The sequence below is a fragment of the Culex quinquefasciatus genome, chromosome 1 (genome assembly GCF_015732765.1).
Source record: "Culex quinquefasciatus strain JHB chromosome 1, VPISU_Cqui_1.0_pri_paternal, whole genome shotgun sequence".
Lineage (NCBI taxonomy): Eukaryota > Metazoa > Arthropoda > Insecta > Diptera > Culicidae > Culex > Culex quinquefasciatus.
In genome coordinates, this window is record NC_051861.1 from 54,113,380 (window position 1) to 54,135,640 (window position 22,261).

General features: G+C 39.6%; 1 protein-coding gene across 1 annotated transcript in view; it reads left to right on the plus strand.

Moving 5' to 3' along the window:
- Window positions 1-22,261, plus strand: part of LOC6034765 (serine/threonine-protein kinase MARK2) — a 35,307-nt gene that overhangs the window by 2,432 nt on the left and 10,614 nt on the right. Inside the window, exons 2-3 of the mRNA XM_038249155.1 lie at window positions 14,967-15,152; window positions 15,257-15,768. Coding sequence (XP_038105083.1) covers window positions 14,967-15,152; window positions 15,257-15,768 — 698 coding nt within the window. The remainder of the gene's footprint in view (window positions 1-14,966; window positions 15,153-15,256; window positions 15,769-22,261) is intronic.

A 22,261-nucleotide genomic window follows, 5' to 3' on the forward strand; every position in this document is an offset into this window, starting at 1 on the left:
TTATATGTTTGGAAGGCGAATTCCTTCTAATTGGCATATTCTCACTTATTTTCCAGAAGTAACAGTCAATAATAAAAATTATCAGGTATTTAAAATTCAACAACACAAATATTCTAAAAATGAAATCAAAAGTAAAAAGCAAAAATTTAGAACTTAGAACTTGGGTATTAAAGCCCTATGCCAATTTTTATGTACAACGGTAAAAAACACGATTAAAAACCATTTCTGATCACTTTTTTTCATTTTAAAGCAATTTTTTTTTGACAAGACAACATTTTTTCGATGGATCAACTATGGTCCCCTTGGAACGACTTGTCAAGTAGGAGCTTTTCTGTCAAGAAGGACCGCGAGGTTAATTTTTCAAAATTGATTTAAAAATCCATTTTAAGCTCTTTATGGTCGTACAAAGGGTCATTGTACTCAGAAAAATAAGCTTTATCGCTGTGAACAATAATATCAGCAATCTAAGCTTCATTTTAGGACCCAATTGGAAAATGTACATTAAAAAACAATAAAAAAATGCTTAAAAATGTTAAGAATTCAAAAGTTGAAATTAATAAATTAAAAAAATCAGAAATTTGGAAATTACAAAAAAAAAACAATGTTTAAAAAAATCGAAAATTTAACATCAATTTATTTGTTCAGAATTTAAGAATATAAGAATTTAAGAATTTAAGAATATAAGAATTTAAGAATTTAAGAATTTAAGAATTTAAGAATTTAAGAATTTAAGAATTTAAGAATTTAAGAATTTAAGAATTTAAGAATTTAAGAATTTAAGAATTTAAGAATTTTAAGAATTTAAGAATTTAAGAATTTAAGAATTTAAGAATTTAAGAATTTAAGAATTTAAGAATTTAAGAATTTAAGAATTTAAGAATTTAAGAATTTAAGAATTTAAGAATTTAAGAATTTAAGAATTTAAAATTTAAGAATTTAAGAATTTAAGAATTTAAGAATTTAAGAATTTAAGAATTTAAGAATTTAAGAATTTAAGAATTTAAGAATTTAAGAATTTAAGAATTTAAGAATTTAAGAATTTAAGAATTTCAGAATTTCAGAATTTCAGAATTTCAGAATTTCAGAATTTCAGAATTTCAGAATTTCAAAATTTCAGAATTTCAGAATTTCAGAATTTCAGAATTTCAGAATTTCAGAATTTCAGAATTTCAGAATTTCAGAATTTCAGAATTTCAGAATTTCAGAATTTCAGAATTTCAGAATTTCAGAATTTCAGAATTTCAGAATTTCAGAATTTCAGAATTTCAGAATTTCAGAATTTCAGAATTTCAGAATTTCAGAATTTCAGAATTTCAGAATTTCAGAATTTCAGAATTTCAGAATTTCAGAATTTCAGAATTTCAGAATTTAAGAATTTAAGAATTTAGGAATTTAGGAATTTAAGAATTTCAGGATTTCAGAATTTCAGAATTTCCGAATTTAAGAATAACCAAAAAGATACACAAACGGTTTTTAATAAAATCAAAAAAAGCATTATGACAACTTGATACGACCAAAAATTTGCATTTTTTTAAAAAGAAATCAAGCAAAAAATACCTAAAATTACTCAAAAAAATATCGAATTTATCAGCATTTTTTTAAATGTAAAGCTGTCATCAAATGACCATTTTGAAAAGTGTTTCAGTTCATTTTCGCTAAATCCTGATCTACAATGGCAAATCGCAGAATGTTGCATCTGAAAACTTGATGATTGTTTTGACAAGAGTTTGCGTAAGTTTGCTCTTGTATACTAAGCTTGCTGGTTTTCCTACCTAGTTAGCATAAGAGAGCGCAGTAGTATAGATGAAACGTTGTCGATCTAAAAAAAAAATTTGAACTATTTTACAGATTCGCTTACAAGAATTCTATCCAATTCCAATTCAGTTTTAAATATTATTTTCAATTATTTCTGTGATTTTTTTTTGTAATATTTAAAATAAGAATATTTTTCTTCTAAAATTTCTGGGGGGGCACAATGTATGGGCTGCCCCCCTGCCCAATTTTTATGGGGGCAAAAAGTACCGTGCCCCCCCAGAGTCGGCGCCCCTGAGGGGGGGGGGGGGGGATGTTTCTTCCGGGATCCTGGGGGAAGCCAGGATTTATTTTGCACGGATGGTAGTAGAGGACGCTGGGAGATCCCTGCTTGAACACCTCGCCGAAACCGGTGGGCACCGGCGAAGGGGTCGCCCACAGGAAGGTGGTGCCACGCTTCGGCATCCGTGGCGGGGGAGGGTTTTAAATTTAGAGGAAGGAAAAGAAAAGCACAACTACTGTAAATTGTCAGAACACGAGATAAAAGTACTTGATGGAGCGAATCGAACAAGCAGAAAAGGAAGGTCGTCGAGCTGGATCAGGCTGCAGCGATCCTTGCCAAACATGACGAACACTTTGAAGCGCTCAAAAATTAACACATCGGAAAATAAAATCTCGTCCGAAAGGAATTCAAACAGCATCGCCCTCGAAACAACCGTTGTCACAGATAAACGAAGGCAGAATCCAAAGAATTCTCGCCCAGCTGTAAAATCTCAGAGGAATCGACTCGTAGTACGATGTGGCTTTTTATACCAGCTGCGATACCCTGGACTTTATGTTGATCAAAACGTTTTTTCCCGGCACGGCGTGTTTTCTAGAACAACCTTTTCAAGAAAAAATAGTCATCGCTACTTTCAAATGTGTCTTATAGGAAATTTTCTCAGCTATCCAATGCTTCTAAGAGCGAAATGTTTCATCGGGAAATTTCTGAGATATCTGTATATTAAGTTTTCTGTTTTAAATTCCTGTATTATTTATTGGAAACTTAATACTAACAGTTCAGAAAACTTATCAAATGATGTGTTTCATGTATCATGTACTCATCAAAATGTGCAAAATAAGTCAAGAAACAACTTTGTAGAAGGTTGCAAACTGCTTAACATTTTGAAAATTTTGTTTGATCTAATTTTTTGAATATATGGGATTTATTCAGAACTTAAAATCATAAAACCGTATTAATACATTTTTTTACAAGAATTATTAAAATATTACATATTTTTTGTTTTGGTTTGGGTTATTTTTTGTGTACAAATATCACGTGTCTGCTCTGATTTAGCTTGCTAAACCGAAACTTTGGCAGGTTTGTGATTGTTAATGGTGTTATTGAAATTTAATGAATTTTTTTTATATTTTCTTAAGCAAACATTAACCAGGAGCATAAATACAAGTATGTTTTAAAATCGAAAATAAACTACATATTACTGTTGCAAGCTTCAAAAGTCTTATTTTCATGGTTTTAAAATAAAGATGAAATTTTATTAAATGTTTACTGTTGAAAATGCACTTAAAAGTAGTAATAAAACTAGAGTCTTTCAACTCAGAATGCTGAAAACACCGTCTCAAACTTTTTTTTTTGAACAAAAATTAAATATTATTTTAACAAAAACTTCTTTTCCAACTATTATTCATTTAATACAAAAAACTAAAACAATCATTCATACTAATGAAAAGTATTTCTCCTAAAGCTTGCAACAGTAGTTTGCAGTTCAATTTCGGATATTAAACATGTTTTGAATCCATGCAACTGGTTCATGTTTGGTTAAGGAAATATGATAATTAATCATAAAAATCTAGGGAATACCCTATCAATCACAAACCAAAGTTTCGGTTGAACAAGCTAAATCAGAGCAGACCGGTGTTATTTGTATACAACAGTTATCTAATAATCCATTTGTTCTTGTAAAAATCATATTTAAATACGGTTTTATGATTTTTATTTCTGAATAAATCCCATATCTTCAAAAATCCGGTTAAAACTTAATTATTCTAATGTTTAGCGAATTGCAACCTTCTACAAAGTTGTTTCTTGTCTTATTTAGCACATTTTGATGAGTAAATGACATTTAAACACATCATTTGACAAGTTTCCTGGACTGTTATTTAAAAGTTTCCAATAAATGATTAAGGATTTTAAAACAAAAAGCTTAAAATAGAGATATCTCAGAAATTTCCCGATGAAACATTTCGCTCTTAAAAGCATTGGAAAGCTGAGAAAATTTCCTATAAGACACATTTGAAAGTAGCAATGACTATTTTTTCTACTTAAGGTTGCCCAAAAAACACGCCGTGCCGGATCTTTGCGTCCGCATCAGGATTCCTTCTACTTATTCACTTAAATTAACAAAACTTTCATCATCTGGCCGCTGAAATTCAAACAATCTATCAGCTCGATTCCGTCCCAAATGTAGATGAATTGGGTCCTAAAATGAAGCTTAGATTGCTGATATTATTGTTCACAGCGATAAAGCTTATTTTTTTCTGAGTACAATGACCCTTTGTACGACCATAAAGAGCTTAAAATGGATTTTTAAATCAATTTTGAAAAATTAACCTCGCGGTCCTTCTTGACAGAAAAGATCCTACTTGACAGGTCGTTCCAAGGGGACCATAGTTGATACATCAAAAAAATGTTGTCTTGTCAAAAAAAAAATTGCGTTAAAATGAAAAAAAAAGTTATAAGAAATGGTTTTCAATCGTGTTTTTTACCGTTGTACATAAAAATTGGCATAGGGCTTTAGTACCCAATTGCCAACAGATCAAGCAACAGATTCTTTTCCAAAACTCGAAATTTCCAAATGTGTTGTTTATTGTTTATTATTTTGACCGATTTTGACAACTACACCGATATAAATTGTATCCAAAAGTTGTCCATACCATGCCAGTATAATGCGCGTATGGTACGCGCGTATGGTATGCTGCCGTACACAGTATGCGATATACTCGAAGTGAATAACCCTTAGATCAAAAACCATGAATTTTGATACCCATATTGCCCCAATATGTATAGTTCCATAAATGTCCTCCCGGGAGAACCTTCCCTCAGGGCCATGGCCACTCCGGGTGTGGCCAATATCCTAAAAGTTTGGTCCCAACCCCATTGCCTCAAATCATTCTGGTTTTCGGGTGTCCGTCCTAACAATCTTTATTAGAACAGATTTCCAAGGTGGTGCACAACCTGTGTCTTTCCATGTCCATAAAATAACCACCGTGGATCCGTCTTTAACGAAACCTCGTAAGGTACTGAAATTTTCTGAGGCTATCTGTTAGCTTAAATAGTTCGCATGAAATGTGGTAACATGGTGAAAATTTTGCCTTGTCTCTTGCTTTCGTGAAACTGTCACGCGAGAATGTTGCACCAAATATAAATAAAAATGGATTTACTTTTTAGAGTTTTGTACAAAGTTCTTTGTCATATTGGTCGCAGGCCAAGGATTGATACCTAAGAGCATGCAATGGCACTGACCTTGTTGCGTGCTCTTCGGTTGACGTCCACGTAAGGAACATCCTGGAAGGAGCGTAACTAACTACATCCGTAGTTCTGTTAGATCATCCGAATTATCTTGATCAGAACAGTATAGCTCTGGTTCCTTGCGAGTGTCCTATTTTGTTACCTCCACGTTGGCTTGGTTTTCATGATGACCTAGCTGGTGGCCTGTGGAAACGGATCGTAAACCTTTGACCACCGCGGGTCAGAGTCGAGACGGCTAAAAGAAAGGGGCGCAACAATGTGGGAAAGGGAAGTAATTTGTGATTGTAGACGGTATTGTTTTGATTCGCAGTATGTTGAGTCAACTGCTGTGGATGTACCTGAAACATCGCACAACGGGGTTTCTATTCTCTTCATTCTCAGCTACCACCTATCTCCTATTTTTATTTTGCTCTTCTGATTCCCAATTCTTCACTGATTCTTCTATTTAATATCCAATATTTGATTTTAATTTTACTAACTTTTGATTCTCTTATCTCTCAAAGCTTTTCCACTCTTTTCTATCAATTGATACTGCTGTAACAAACTTTGTTTTGTTTTTTCCCTTAAAAAATATACTTTTCCTTAATGTACTTGTAATATCAAGTCTATTTATCATTCGCCTAATCTTTTTTGATTTTATTGTTTTTTTTTATTTCAATTCAATTGGTGTTTATTAGAATTTAGCAGTTCTGCTCCAGGATGTTACATTTGCAATTCAGAGATTTGGAGAACCTTTCAACTGAGATCAAATCATAAGCCTTTACAGGGAGGGTACATGTTTCTATGTTTAGATGTTGCTAGCTGCGTGCTCTTTTAGGGAAAATAAATTTTGAGAAAAAACCCTAGATCTATGTTTGGCTTAAGACTAATATCACAGTTGTTGATGGAGGAGTGCTTCGATGAGCGGATTCGTTGACATCCCACAGGAAGTCCTGAAGGTTCTCGTTGCCTTTTCGATGCTTGCGTCGATGGTGTCGACGCCGGCCAGCTCGTGTAGATCGTCGGTGGGGTACCACGGGTCCAGGTTGTGCACCATCTTGAGCAGCTTGTTCTGCTTCACCTGGAGTCGCTTACGGTGCGATTTGGCGCAGTTGCCCCAGACCGCAGCAGCGTAGGTCAGCATTGGACGGATGATGCACTTGACCACGAGCGACTTGTTCTTAATACTCAGCTTCGACCGCCGATTAAGCAGGGAGTAGAGCGCCTTGGTGGAACGATCCACCTTCTCGATGATGTTGTTCACGTGCTTGTCGTACTTCAGCTTCTTGTCATGCACCACACCCAGGTACCTGACTTCATCGTCCCACGTCGCAGGCTGGCCGTTGACGCTGATCGATCTGCGGGGAAGGTGCCGAGCAGCACGCCTCCTGGTGAAGAAGATGGACTGGGTTTTCCCAGCGTTCAGCTTGATGCGCCACTTCCGCTGAAACTCCTCGAGGTTGTTCTGTGCCGCTTGGAGGTGGGTGACGACGATCTTCGGGTCCTTGTCCGATGCCAAGTATGCAGTGTCATCCGCAAAGAATGCGTACGACACTCCATCGATCATCGGCACGTCGGAGGTGAGGATGTTGTAGAGAGTCGGGCTCAGAACTGATCCTTGGGGCACGCCGAAGGGGATGTTGTGGACGGAGGAACGCTCGCCATTCACCGTCACCGTAAACGACCGATTCATCAGGAACGACTCGACGATCTTGACCAGGAACAGCTGGAGGTTTGAGCGGAAGAGCTTGTAGACCACGGCGTCCTGCCACACGGAGTCGTAGGCCTTTTCGACGTCGAGAAGGATCATGCCGGTCGATTTCCCCGCCAGGAAGCCGCGCTTCACAATCTCCGAGATACGGGCGAGTTGGTGCACCGTTGAGTGCCCCGGCTTGAAGCCGAACTGCTCGTGTGGGATGAGTTGCTCCGTCTCCAGGTGACGGTTTATCCGGGCGAGGATCACCCGTTCCAGGAGTTTGCTCAGGCTGCTCAAAAGGCTGATCGGGCGGTAGTTACCTGGATTGGTTATGTCCTTGTTCGCCTTTGGGATGGCGATCACGTTTGCGTGCTTCCAACGAGCCGGAAAGTAGTCCAAGGCCAGGCAAGCGTTAAAGATTTTGGTCAGGACGACCAACCCTTTTCTTGGCAGCTGCTTGAGGCACGTATTCCGGATTCCGTCTTGCCCTGGAGACTTCCGGTTTTTGAGCGTGCGGATGATCGCCTTGACCTCTTTTGGCTTAACAAGGGCGGCCGGAGGCACGGGAGTCGTTGTCGCTCGGATGTGGCCAAGCGCGTGCTCCACAGCGGCCGATGTTTCGGGATCACCTGGTTGCTCGTTGTTGTGTGCAGCGGCGAACGCACTCGCGAGCGCTTCGGCTTTCGCTGAAGGGCTCACTACGAGGTCTCCGTTGACGTTCAGCGGGGGGCTGTGCTTGACCGTGTTCCGGAGGTTGCGGGTAAGCTTCCAGAACTTGTTGCTGCCGTTGTCCAGCGTCCTTAGCAAGGAGCCGAAATTTTTGTAGCGGTGTTCGGCGCTTTTGGTGCTGATGACGTTGTTCAGGTGGGTCACCACCGCACCGATGATCGGGTCCCGTCTTCGGATGAACTGTCTACGCCGCACGTTCCTCAGCCGGATTAGCTGCTTCAGCTCGTCGGGAATGTCCTTCTTCTGAGGTAGGATCCTACGCGAAGGGACAGCGGCTTCCTCAGCAGCTTTGAGGATGGCGGTGAACTTGTCGATGGCGTCGTCGATTTTCTCCGAGCGATCTAGAGTGTTGATCCAGCTAGCGTTAAGGTCGACCTCCCGCTCGATCGAGCGAGCAAAAGTGCTCCAGTTCGCCCTGTCGAAGCATCGCACGAGTCTTCCAGCCGGGGCGACTGGAACATCAACGTCGATCGTAAAGGTGACCGGCAGATGGTCCGACGACAGTTCAACGTGCGTTATCGGCTTCGACATCTGCACCTGGTTGTTTGAGATGACCAGGTCCAACGTGGAAGGCCTCCCTCGTCCAGCGGGGCAGCGGGTGGGAGTATCCGGAGCGTGTATGTAGATGTCCTTGGACTCGTACTCTTGGTGCAAGATTTGTCCTGCTTTGTTGGCCCTGGCACAGTTCCACATCCTATGTCGCGCGTTCAGGTCACCCACCAGGAAGAATGGCCCATCGATACTGCTGAGTTGGCGGATATCGCGTCGAAGCTGGCTGAGCGTTGCCCTGCGAGGAGAACCGGGGTAGTAGACGGCAAAGATGTTAACTGGTGTCGGGTCCGTCTTGACTGTGATCCCAACAGACTCGATTGCACGGGTCGAGGTTTCCAGCTTGGAGAAGTTGATACCGTTTCGCACCAGAAGTGCCACTCCTCCCCCCCGGGTGGCCTCCGTCGATTCGCGATCCGCACGCACGATAGTGTAGTGCTCATGATACATCGAGTTTTTGAGCTGCAGCCAGGTCTCTGTGATTGCAGCGATATTTTTGATTTTATTGTGAATTTATTTATTTGAATGATTCTTTATCTAACCTATAAATTATCATTACTATAATCTAAGCTTGTTATGTATCTCTATTTATTAACTATTGTCTAATTTTACATCTAATACATCTATCTTCTCATTTTTATTCTTCAAAATACGCTCATCATTCTTTTACTATTGATACTTGATTTTTATAAAATAAATTCTCTTCTACTGTCAATTGTTTTCAATCTTCACCCTTTTTTTCAAACAAGTGAGGTTTGAGCCCTTACTCAATTTATGGAATGGTTAAAGGATTAACACAAATATTACTATTGTATTTTTGGTAAACTTTTATAACATGCTTAGGACCAAAAATTGTAACAAAACACCGCGACAAAAGAAATAGCAACAGATAAACAGACTCAACAATAGGGAAGATTTCAGGAGAAAACAATACACAATAAATAACAATAAGTTTTTGAATTCAAACTAAAAATAAACCAGTTTTAGCTTTAATGAAAGTTGATAGGCACACTTTAAATGGTTAGGCGCTTATACTTACATCAAACCCTACGTAATGTACCACCCCCGGCCGAGTTAAAATGCGTAACCGGAAAAGAAGGTGTGCATGCCTGGCACGAACACTCAAAGCGTGTTCTAGCGTGCTGCTCGTACTGACTCAGAGCAAGGGTGAGATGTAGGTGTAAGGGCAGTTCGTCGGGAACCTAGTGCATAAGATCGGTCAAGGCCCGTTCTTACACTGAAAATTGCGAATTGCGAATTGCTCTTTGTCATATTGGTCATCACGTTGGCTTGGTTTTCATGATGACCTAGCTGGTGGCCTGTGGAAACGGATCGTAAACCACCGCGGGTCAGAGGCGAGACGGCTAAAAGAAAGGGGCGCGACAATGTGGGAAAGGGAAGTAATTTGTGATTGTAGACGGTATTGTTTTGATTCGCAGTATGTTGAGTCATCTGCTGTGGATGTACCTGAAACATCGCACAACGGGGTTTCTCTTCTCTTCATTCTCAGCTACCACCTATCTCCTATTTTTATTTTGCTCTTCTGATTCCCAATTCTTCACTGATTCTACTATTCAATATCCAACATTTGATTTTAATTTTACTAACTTTTGATTCTCTTATCTCTCAAAGCTTTTCCACTCTTTTCTATCAATTGATACTGCTGTAACAAACTTTGTTTTGTTTTTTTTCCTTAAAAATATACTTTTCCTTAATGTACTAGTAATATCAAGTCTATTTATCATTCGCCTAATCTTTTTTGATTTTATTGCGAATTTATTTATTTGATTAATTCTTTATTTGTCCTATAAATTATCATTACTATAATCTAAGCATGTTTTGTATCTCTATTTATTAACTATTTTCTAATTTTACATCTAATACATCTAGCTTCTCATTTTTATTCTTCAAAATACGCTCATCATTCTCTTACTATTGATACTTGATTTTAATAAAATAAATTCTCTTCTACTGTCAATTGTTTTCAATCTTCACCCTTTTTTTCAAACAAGTGAGGTTTGAGCCCTTACTCAATTTATGGAATGGTTAAAGGATTAACACAAATATTACTATTGTATTTTTGGTAAACTTTTATAACATGCTTAGGACCAAAAATTGTAACAAACACCACGACAAAAGAAATAGCAACAGATAAACAGACTCAACAATAGGGAAGATTTCAGGAGACAACAATACACAGTAAATAACAATAAGTTTTTGAATTCAAACTAAAAATAAAACAGTTTTTGCTTTAATGAAAGTTGATAGGCACACTTTAAATGGTTAGGCGCTTATAAAAAAACGGAATCGACGTAACACCTTATAATGTGGCCCTCTTAAACCTTGCGGTTTCGTCAACGGATCCACAGGTGTGTATCGTTCTTTTTGCGACAAGACTCCGCCTCCCGGGACTCCTAAATGTGAAGGTATGGCACGGGGAGAGGGCACCGAATACCTATATTTTACACTTAGAATTTTTTGCGTCCGCCTCGGGATTCGAACCAGCGACCTCTGAATTGTGAGTCCAGAGCGCGGTCCGATTGATCCACACAGGCAGACGACAGGTTAGGCGCTTATACTTACATCAAACCCTACTTAATGTACCACCCCCGGCCGAGTTAAAATGCGTAACCGGAAAAGAAGGTGTGCATGCCTGGTACGAACACTCAAAGCGTGTTCTAGCGTGCTGCTGGTACTGACTCAGAGCAAGGGTGAGATGTAGGTGTAAGGGCAGTGCGTGTTCGTCGGGAACCTAGTGCATAAGATCGGTCAAGGTCCGTTCTTACACTGAAAATTGCGAATTGCGAAGTTCTTTATCATATTGGTCATGTAGAACATAACCACCTGCACCTTTTTTCAACCTTAAATATGAATGACTTTGGTTGATTGAAATTTCTCCCAGAACATTTCATTTCCCTGTGGGACCATCCATAAACCACGTGGACACGTGGGGAGTAGGGTGCGCCACAAAAGCAAAAAGTTGAGCTAGATTGCATAGGCGGGCAGAATATTATAGTTTTATATCCACATAAGCTCTCCTGAAAATTTCAGCCAATTCGGTTGAGAATTCGAGGTGCCCACTCGATTTCAATTTTGTATTGGATTTTGGATCCGTTACTGTTTATAGATTTTTTTGATGGGGAACAACTTTGTAGATTTCATTAGATTTAAGGCTTCTAATGAAATCTACAAAGCTAAATAATAAAATTAAAAAAAAAAACTTTGAAAAAACAAATTTGGTTTGAAAATCTGGCATACCATGAGCCATGAGCGTTTAAAGCCTTGAAACGCTGGTGCAATTTTGACAGTTTAAGCTGGTGTGAAAACGGTGACGGAGCTCGCATCACACAGATTCCGAAGTACTTCGGATAAAAACTGCGTCTGGACTGTATCTGTCTGCCAAACTGGAGTGCATTGACCTCGAGTCAAAAAAGTGCTCTTGTCAAACATCTTTCAGCTGCTGATATTCTCCCTTCTTCTGTGGATGGCATAATTAGGGCAAGATGTAGCGCAAGGAGACCAGCAAAAAATAATAGTGCCACGCTAAATGCTAGCGAATTCCAAATTCAGTTCATGCAGCAAAGGGGATGTACACTGATAATCAACATTACACTTTTTTCAGTTCACTTTTACACACTTGTATGGGATTTTTCAGTTCAAGTATGATTACACACTTTCGTGTAATAATACTTGAACTGAAAAATCCCATACAAGTGTGCAAAAGTGAACTGAAAAAAGTGTAATGCTGTTTACCAGTGTACCTACTTATGGTACTGGTACAGAGATCGAAAATTTGCCGTTTTCTGTTGTATTAATCTCAATTTAAAAATAGTGAAAGGATAACATTAATTTTAAGAATTTTCAGACACTGGGATAGATTCACAGCAAAGGCAGGTACATAAAATTGCGTTCAATTATTTTATTCATCAGCATTCGGTGAGAGTCGAACGACAGCAAACTGCGTTCTCTGAAATTTAAACCGGTTTGCTCTGTCCTCCTCGATCGATGTATGAGATGAGAGCGCTGCCATTGTCAGAACGGAAAAGAGGGATTTTCATTTTAAACTTTCGAATAAAGCTGCTTTTGGTCTAGACATTAATATCATTGGCCTTAATCCCGATTCAATTTTTTGATAGCGGAATGTAGAACACCGGAAACAAAGAATATTTTTATCGGTGCAATGTGTTATCGGTCACTGTCGGTTCATTTCTCGAATAACAGTGAAGTATTAATATACTTTCCTTGACTGAACATCGTTTCATGGTTCAAATCACTCATACTTTGGTCACAAGTGTCTGTTTTTCAGTGAATGGTTCGATTCACGCCGGCCAAAGTTTCGCTACTTTCCACGGTGGAATGGCACCAGCAGACGAAGTAAGCTGTGACGATTCTGGCATATTACGCAAAACCAGAGTCGATGCACTCTGCGATCGAGTTTGGTCGCCGTCGCCGTTAGCCAGTTTCGTGGTCGAAGGCTGCTGCTGCTGGTGGCATAAAACCGTTTTAAATTCGTGGCAGGCCCCTCACCAGCAGCGTCGTCGTTTGCTGCGAGCCGCCACCGAACTCTTGCATATGGCTTGTTCGGAGCAATTTTTTGAACTTTTAGCGAAAACAACCTCAAAAACCGGCTTTATTTTGTAGCTGCTGGGTTGATGAGTGATTCATACGGTCGCTTAAAGGTGGCCATTATTTTTTTTATTCATCTTTACTCGTGCTTAAGCAGCACACATCGACGTTTTGAAATTTATACCAAAATATTATGGAAAAAATAACATAGCGATGGAAGTTACTTGCACGGTTTGTCGAAGGGCACGCGAGTGTATTTGTGTAATGTGGCCGGTTGTCTTGCTGCTCGCTTGCACCTTGGTATTCGTGTCGTGTATCGGTGAAATTCGGTATACACCGTATACGGCAATGAATTGAAGGGAGTATGCTGTTGAACACGAATACCAGTCCGAGGGGTTGTTTTTTTTATTTCTCTTCCTTTCTTTGAAAAAGAGGAACAACAAAAACATCCCAAACTCTAACACGCAATAAGCGAATGTTGTACGTGCTGCTGGTCGTGTTTTGAAAATGTTGAGCTTTGGGGAGGATAAATTGCATACAGTTTGAAATTTTACCTATCCAGTACAATACCTGAATGAAACATAAACAAACATTCTCTTGTGCATCGTCGTTTATGTGTGGATCAATCGGTCTTGATTTAACAATTTAGAGATTACCGGCTCGAATCCCTTGAAACTTGAGTGATCAATCCTTTAGCATGAGTTTTTTTTTCAAGCAATTGCATTGTTCCGTTTTTGAATCGGCTCCGTGGCTTAATGGTTACGGCTTCTGCCTCATAAGCAGAAGGTTCAGCGATCAAATCCCGGCCGGTACCTTTGAAATTTGGAACCAGGAATTTGAACTTTGAAAATGAACAAAAACGAAAATGAATCAGGTGTGAACCTCTGGAATGGTGGTCTGGGACGCTAAGTAGTCAGCCATCAGAAGGTTTACACTCTAGCAGTGAATTGATCCGTAGTGTTGAAACATGTTATCTCTTCTCATATTAAATACGCGCTGATCCCTGATTTGACTGACGGGATTGGAAGTCTAAATATAGATCGAGTTTCCTTCAGATGCTTGCTTCTATGTTTAGGCGGGGCCGAACAATGCCCAGCGACCTCGGAATTGGACCGCAAGGAGCTCTGTCATTCTGAAATGGGTCGTTGGAAGCAGCGCGAGGTCTATCACCACCTAATACCCGGGACTGAGATAAGTTGTATTAGCATTCGGCATATACAAAGTCTGATACAAACTATACTTTCCCATAATTTCGCTACCGGTTAGCGGGTATTGGATTGGACCACACACACACACACAATTGCATTGTTCCGTTTTTGACAATTATATGTACCATAGAACTAAGACCATACCAATAGAGACTCTCTTATTAGGCTAGTTGATCTTAGAATCCAGAAGATCTTTGGATAACCCGACAAGTAAACCCACGTATCCATCGTATACCATTGTAGATGCTTTTTTAAGTCAACTGGACCGAGTCATGTAGGCTCCTATTGGTATCATTCCGCCAAGTAACCGGTAGAACATGAGGTCTCGTACTAACGAAACAGGGGAAAGGTTTACGTAACTATTGATCAATATTTGAAAATATTTTACTGTTGAGCTGTGTGACGTCTGAGTTCTGAATCCTGGGAGTTGATAAATGATCCAGAACATTAGGTGGCGAGAACAGGTTAGGACCGGGGATTAAAAAAGTTACATAAAGGGTCAGTACGTATTATACTTTCATACCAAGTAGTTCTAGAACATTAAAAAATGAAATGCTCGTGCAAGGTCTTCTTCTAAGCAGTATTTCAAGGAGTTAGATGAGCTAGAATGAGATCATATACAATATTGAATTTGAAATTTAAGGATGCTGCAAATAAATTCATCTACACTAAAATCAATTTTAATTTATATAAGAAAAATACTCTCACGGAACGCAATAAATTTTAAACTGTATGCTAATGCACTTATCGATCACCGGCTGTGCACAACTAGAGATAGAGAAAGAGCAAGCATAACTGAAAACTACATTTTGACCCCAAAACCCGTAAATACGCCGCGCGCGCGAACGCCAGCATTTCAGCGTGGAATGGAATGTGCTGTGCTGTGCTGCGCTGCGCTGCATCGATCTCTCACCTCAACATGCCCGTTTTTCAAATCTGCTTCCTTTTGTAATTATAGATTCGCGAAACGCCGCCGAGGTAGCCCGGTACAGCAGCGAGGAGATATCGGGCAATGAGTCAAACGAGGTACGGATGACCGATGCGGAGCGCCAGGCCGACTTCAATCGCCACAAGGAGGAGATGAAGCGCAAGCGACGCAGGAAGAAACGGGCCAGCTCGTCGATGCAATCATCGTGCTTCCAAGGTAAGTGCAAGACAGGGAAAGAGAGAGAGAGAAAGATATTGTCCTCTGCCGGTTGAGCAGCTTCATTAATTGTTGTTCCCAATTGTCTTTTCTCCTCTCTGCAGAGTTGTACAAGCTGACCGGCGAGGTGCTTGGTGAGGGCGCGTATGCTTCGGTCCAAACGTGCATCAACATCTACACAGAGCTGGAGTACGCGGTGAAGATCATCGACAAGATCCCGGGTCACGCCAGGGCTCGGGTGTTCCGTGAGGTGGAAACGTTCCACCACTGCCAGGGCCATCCGAATATCTTGCAGCTATTGGAATTTTTCGAGGACGAGGAAAAATTTTACCTAGTGTTTGAGAAGATAAACGGCGGACCGCTGCTGACCCGCATCCAGGAGAACGTGTGCTTTTCCGAGTACGATGCGGCCCAGATCATTAAGGAGATCGCCTCCGGGTTGGACTTTCTGCACAAGAAAGGCATCGCCCACCGGGACCTGAAGCCGGAGAACATCCTGTGCGTCTACCCGGACAAGCTGTGTCCGATCAAGATCTGTGATTTCGATCTCGGCTCTGGGATCAAGTTCACCACTAACATTTCGTCGCCGACGGCCACGCCGCAACTGTTGACGCCGGTAAGTTTGTTGTTCGTCACATAACCGTCAAAAAGTATTTCTGCAACTCTACCGAGTGAAGGAGGTTGTGCTTTTCAGCAGTACATGTCAAGCTTTATGTGCGCTAATTGCTAGGGGAAACAATCTGTCAATTTCCGCGGCTATACTGCACTGAAGAACACATCCTTTTAAATCATCATCCCGGTACGAGAATCGAACACACCTCTGGATTGGAAATCCAGCTCGCCGTTAGTCGAAACCCATCCCCTACCGGTCAGTATTTCCAGTGAGCTAATTTACTCTTTGAAGGGATCTGACTTTGCCGAGCCAGACAGGAATCGAACCCATCACCTTCCGCTTACAAGGCGAAACACGTAACCTCACGGCCACGGAAGCTCGGCGACCTTTAGGTTTTTATGTAGGTAAATGTCCCTATAAAGAACCTTCAACCTCTTTCGCCGATTAAACAATATTCTTCTTGGTCGTTTGATTGAAGATTTAAACATTGTGCTATAACGTGGGCTGAAATAAGATAATACTACTTAGGGACCATTTCGAGAACTTTTCTGAAATGCTATTTTTTTTCTCCTCGTCGTGAATTGTTAGAGCCGTTGCTAGGCTACAGAACGACAGATAGCTGTAGCGTAAACTGTTTATTACATCCGACTGATTTGCTTGTCGGGGTTAGACTGGTGTGCATCAGCTGTGCCGGTCAAGGCATACTACAGGCTGGATGTAGGAATAAAAATTGTCAATCAGTTTTCTTAGTAGGTACAGCTGTTATTCCATCCGTTTTTTAGTTCCTCCCTGCAATCTCTGAATAATTGCAAATGCAACATCCTAGAGCCGAACTGTTAAATTCTAGTAAAACAAGTTCCTATTTATGATATTTAAATAGACAAATTTCATAGGAACTTGCTATTTAACTATTTATTCAATTCATTTCAATTGGTGTTTATTAGAATTTAACAGTTCTGCTCCAGGATGTTACATTTGCAATTCAGAGATTTGGAACACCTTTCAACTGAGATCTATTCATAAGCCTTTACAGGGAGGGTACATGTTTCTAAGTTTAGATGTTGCTAGCTGCGTGCTCTTTTAGGGAAAATAAAAAACTCCACAATATTTAACTATTTATCACTCGATTTCTTATGCTCAGGATACCAATGCATTTTTCAAACAAGTTTCAGTTATTGAATATAATCAAACTTTAAAATCAAAAGTTATTCACTATCCGCCACAGGGGCTAACTCCATCTAAATATAGTTAGTGCATTACCATAACAGAATAGAAACGACATTTCAAGAACTTGTTTTCTGGAGCAAACAGAACCAGCCAGTCGAGCCTCCACACATTACGCCGTGCCGGAAAAAATAAAACCAATTTCTAGAACTGGATAAATTCAGCATTCTAGCGCGTATTTGGAACCGGTTTGGAAAGGCTCGTAGAACTCGAGAACGCGACTTGTTTATTCGTTCTGTGTCGGCATTCTTGGTCTTGTTTGTGTGCAAAATTTCCACCCACGACGAGCGAAAACATGGAACACAGTCTCCTCTCTCTCTCTCGTACCACCAGCAGAATGGTGAGTTTATCTGTTTTCATTTGCAAAATAATGGCACGACAGTCGTCGTCGTCGTCGTCGTCGTCCTCCAAGATTAACTGCGCAATTTCTGTAGCGTGGTCGCCGGCTGCTAGCGTTGGACAATCTCGTCGCTCGTCGTTTGTTTTTAGTAGTTTTCTTTTATCAAAATTATACTATATTAAAAAGTGTTATTGTACTCGACTCGACTCGACAAAAAACGTGCCACGCCGCGACGTCCAAAGTCGTCATCGTGCGATAGGCGAAAGTAAAACCAAAGCCCGACGACAACTGATAAACAAATTACACACTCTTGTAGCGCGATCCCATTCTCTTGCTGATTTAACTTTTGTTTTTGTTGTGGTCGAGACGATGCTCACTTCTGACTGTGGCACTGCACGGACCGCGTGTTCCGTTCGTCCATCCGTCCAATTCGATCCTGGTCGTCGTCGTCGTCGCAGTCGTGTTTTTGTTTTGCTGCTGCAAAGAAACACCTAAACGAGGTCAGCAATTTATTTAAAAAAAAACAACACACACACCGCACCACACTTGTGATGGATGGCCAGCTCTAGCAGTCGTGGGTCGTCCGTTTGTGGTGGTTAGTAATGATAAGGGGATTCAATCGAACGTGCTGTTTAAATTCAATACTATAGAGATCTCCACGGATTCTCTCACGCACACCATGATCCTGTGTTAGTATTCGTATTCAAAGTATTGTTTTGGTTTTGATCGATTGTGATTGGTTGAATTCCAAGCAGCTGATTTTGTTTATACTATTTTTACACATACATAGGCTAATCGAGTAGATCAATCGCCTGTAAAAACCAGCTGTTTACCACGTGCTCGTGGTATAACAAAGGACACAGCTGATTTTGACAGACGAATCATTCTACTCGATTTGCCTATGTATGTGTGTAATCTTGTTACAAACTAACACACTCTCGAGCGTGGATATCTCTATTGCAGCACCAGTCGTAGATTCATAATTCGAAAATGTGTTGTCTAATCTTTCGATTGATTGCTGTGTGCGAATTTATGTTGTTTTAAGCGAAATTGGGAGCTGTTACCTAATAAACTGCCTTTAAGGAATGATGGCCAAATTGGTCTGAATTGTAATGGAGCACTTCCATTCGAGCAGTTTTTGCTTTTTTCTACAATGTATTTTTTATGGAGCGAACTGTCAAAAACTGCTCGACTGGGGGTGCTCCATTGTGGAAAAATAGCATAAAAATATCCTTAAATTTGTTGACCAAAACTTTTGTAAATGTCGGAAAATAATGCAATTGTGTTAAATCATGTAAAAATTGTCTATGTTTTTTGCATTTATATTTTACATCACAAAAAATGTTTCATGTTGTCACGTTTCATGTCACTTACATGAACTGTCGAAAACACCTTTCCGAAGAAGTTTTATTACCTCTGGCATTTTCCGTTACTCAACTGCAAAGAATTTTGAGATGTTTTGTTATGTGCCATAGGTAATTATATTTTTTTTTAATCTAAAACAAAATTCTTCATTTTAAATTTACAATGTTCCCCTAAACAGAAAATTTAAACTTTTCTAATCATACCCAATTTCAAAGGAACCCTGGAGAATGCCTTTGAATAAATTAAGCCTAGCATTCTTCTTGTCAGTTATTATCATTTATAGCGTTCCATTGAACAAACGTGACAGTGGACAGGCCTACTGCGTAAAGTTGACCGCAGAGAAGCTTCGTTGGGCTGAATTGCGCTTCAGCTACAGCATGAATCATCAAACAACACGCTCCGATTTTTTGCTTCGTTTGGACATTGAATTTCCACCAATGCCTCGGACACTTTATCTCCGTTATAGGGCCGCAAATTGCTTAAACGAAGGTTCACAACATTGGAAAGAAGATAAAAACAGGAAATTTCATATAAAAAAAATGAGGCAGAGATGGAAATATAAGTTATTAAAAAAGCTTTTATTTACACTCACTAAGAGAGAAATCTGCAACAGGAATGCTCAAAAAGTTAGTTTAATGATTATAAGGGGAAATTATGATTTCACTAGTAAACTCACAGGTAAAACGTTAGTGATGTAAGCCTGCCTCTTTTTGTAGATAATCAATGTTAGTAAACATAGCCAAAACATTTAAATTAAGTGGTGCTAACAGTGAGACTCATGGAATTTATTTTACTGTTGTATGTGCTTGTGAAAGTTCGGGTAAAATTTATTAATTTAAAATTATTCACCCCTAACCGTACTTTCCAGATTATAGAACAGTACATTTTTAGTAGAGAGCCGAAATGTTACTTTTGGTGTTCCAATCGAGCGACAAGACTCCACTAGATTAAGGTTGAAATCAATTTAAAATATTTTCGAACAATAAACAAGATTTCAAACATTACAAGTTTTGTGAAACTTTCGTTTTATAATAAAACAAAATTAAGAACAGCAGTTTCACCAAATTCACGATTTACAAATCACGTTTTTCGATCAGAAACATTTTGCAGTGATTCCAACCTTTTGCTATCGGAGTCCTATTGCTCGATTGGTACTCCGAAAGTAACATTTCGCCTTTCCATGTATGCCGTTCATTTTTAGCCCTTGGGGAGCTGATGATAAAGTACATAGGAGCAATATTTTTTTCTGATGACCTTCGGAGCTATGAGTTAACAACAAAACAACCTATGAGTCATGGGTTTCCTATGCAGAAATCAGCATTTTTTTTTCAATGAACCACATTACGAATATGTGGGGATTAAATTATATATATTTTTTTATTCAAATATCTTGAGTACGATAAAAAATATCTTTAAGATTTTTTCAGCGTGTGAAATTTAAATCTTCTTTTAAAGATGCATTAACCCTGGTTTGTCATTGTTAGTTCTGAAATCAGGCAAAACAATGATATAAGTTTGTACAAGAGGACTTAAAGTGCCCATATAAAAGAAAAACTACAAAAGATAATTGCATATAAAATTAATAAAAATAAGTGAAGATAAACATAAAACAAGAAAAAATACAAGATAGACCCATAGACAGACACCAAAACAACATTGCCATTGAACGCTTTTTATTGTCACACTTATCGCCCTAATTGTGACGCTCCCACAATCTCATCAATCAAAAAGGAAGGCAAAACATCTCCGGCAGCGACTTTGCTGTTCCTGATTGATATCGACCTGTGTGACCAGAGAATTCTAATTTTGCTAACCCTTTCCCAAGGTGTTTTGATCGAGAACGGGTTGATTTTTGTTGCTCGCTATTCGCAGCTCCAAAGATTCTTATCCAAAGTAGATTTACAAAAGCCGGTTTCATGTGGGTGTGTGTAAGTGTTACCGGTTTGCTAGCCAGACCTACACCGCCGCCGGTCTAGCATACTTACAAACATACTTTATGTACAGCTAAGCAATAAAATTAAGACGGCAAATATAAGCTAGAAGAGTGAGCGAGAGCGACGACGACGATACCCACCAGCCAACCAACCAACCACAGCGCGCTGAATGTTTTCGTTCCGTTTGGCAGCATGCAGAAAACGTGCTTTTGCCTTTCTTGGCAGGAACATCTTCTGTATTATTTTTTACTCATATCACCGCAGCTTGGGAGGCACGCCGATGAATGTGTGAGTGGAAAAATTCACCGCGATTGAATAAGTCTTTATCGTGGCAACGCAGCTCGGAAGGCATCGTTTGCGCATGTAAAGACATCAGAAAAGCTTTACTCAACTAAATGAATAGCTCAAATTGATCTCCTTGAAGCTGTCGAACGCGATTGTGGACTGTGTAAGAAAGGGTATGAGGAGGTTGGCTCGGAAGTAGCCCGATGAGCTCTAGGATAGAATGAATCCATCGCAAAACTTTCACCTTCAGTGAATGGTGGCGCACGATGGTTTGGGATGTGTTTGTGTGATGCTCGCGCGCGATATGCGTCTTTTGCGATGTTTTTCGGACTTTGACTTTGTACTTGTGATCTCATCTTCTGTCAAATTTCTGTAAATATCCTTACAATTGCTGTTTAAAATGTGATTGTTGACTACTTTTGCGCTGTGTGTTGATTGATCCACATCGGTCGAAGCTTCTCGATTTCATTATCATATTCGCAATAACTCGCACTGTAGACAGCAATATTTACTGTTTACACTTTACGTTGTGCTCATTACCTCAGGGCCAATTTATCAAAAAATGATACGTGACCACGTTGAAGCGGCAATTTTAAAATGATAATCACCGTGGAAATGGTTGGTTTCATTTCGGCAGTTCCAGGTTCCTGGAGATCCTACCCACACCTCTATTTGTGTGTTGCTAACGCGCTTCGCTGAGTTTGTTCAAACAAGCTCGCGTTTGTATTCGCGAAAAACAGAGGCAAAAAAAAAACCATCGACTGTACATAGCAATAATATGAACATTTGCACGGCCAGTTGGGCATTTATTTACCTCGAGCTTAATTAACAGAAGAGTGCTACAACGACGCGCCTTCGAGTGCACGCCGGATGTGGGCGAATTTGAAATTAATTTGATAAGTACTGAGAATCTCTAAAAAAATATCCTGAGCTCTTGAAATAATAGAGCAATTTAGCTAGATCGTCATTTGTACCTCATTAAATCCGTGAGGATTAGTTATATGTAACTTCCATTAAAAACGTTACTTTATGCAATATTTATCACAACATTGCCTGATATTAATTTTCTAGCTGTTCGGTTAGGCATTTCAAGGATCTTTCCTCTTTTTTGTTTTGCTGTTCGCAATATTGTTTCTTGGCCACATTTCTTTGGAGGTGCGTACAGTCATCCCACATATTCGGAACGATTTCCAGATCGGCCAATGTTCAAAAAATCATAGCAAATCGATAATTGAACTTAATGATTCGCTTTTACCTTCATTTGAAAGCTTTTCTTGCGATCTTTCGAATGCTGTATCGAACATCTGCAAATTTTAACTTTTATATGAAGGTTTTGAAGAATTACTTT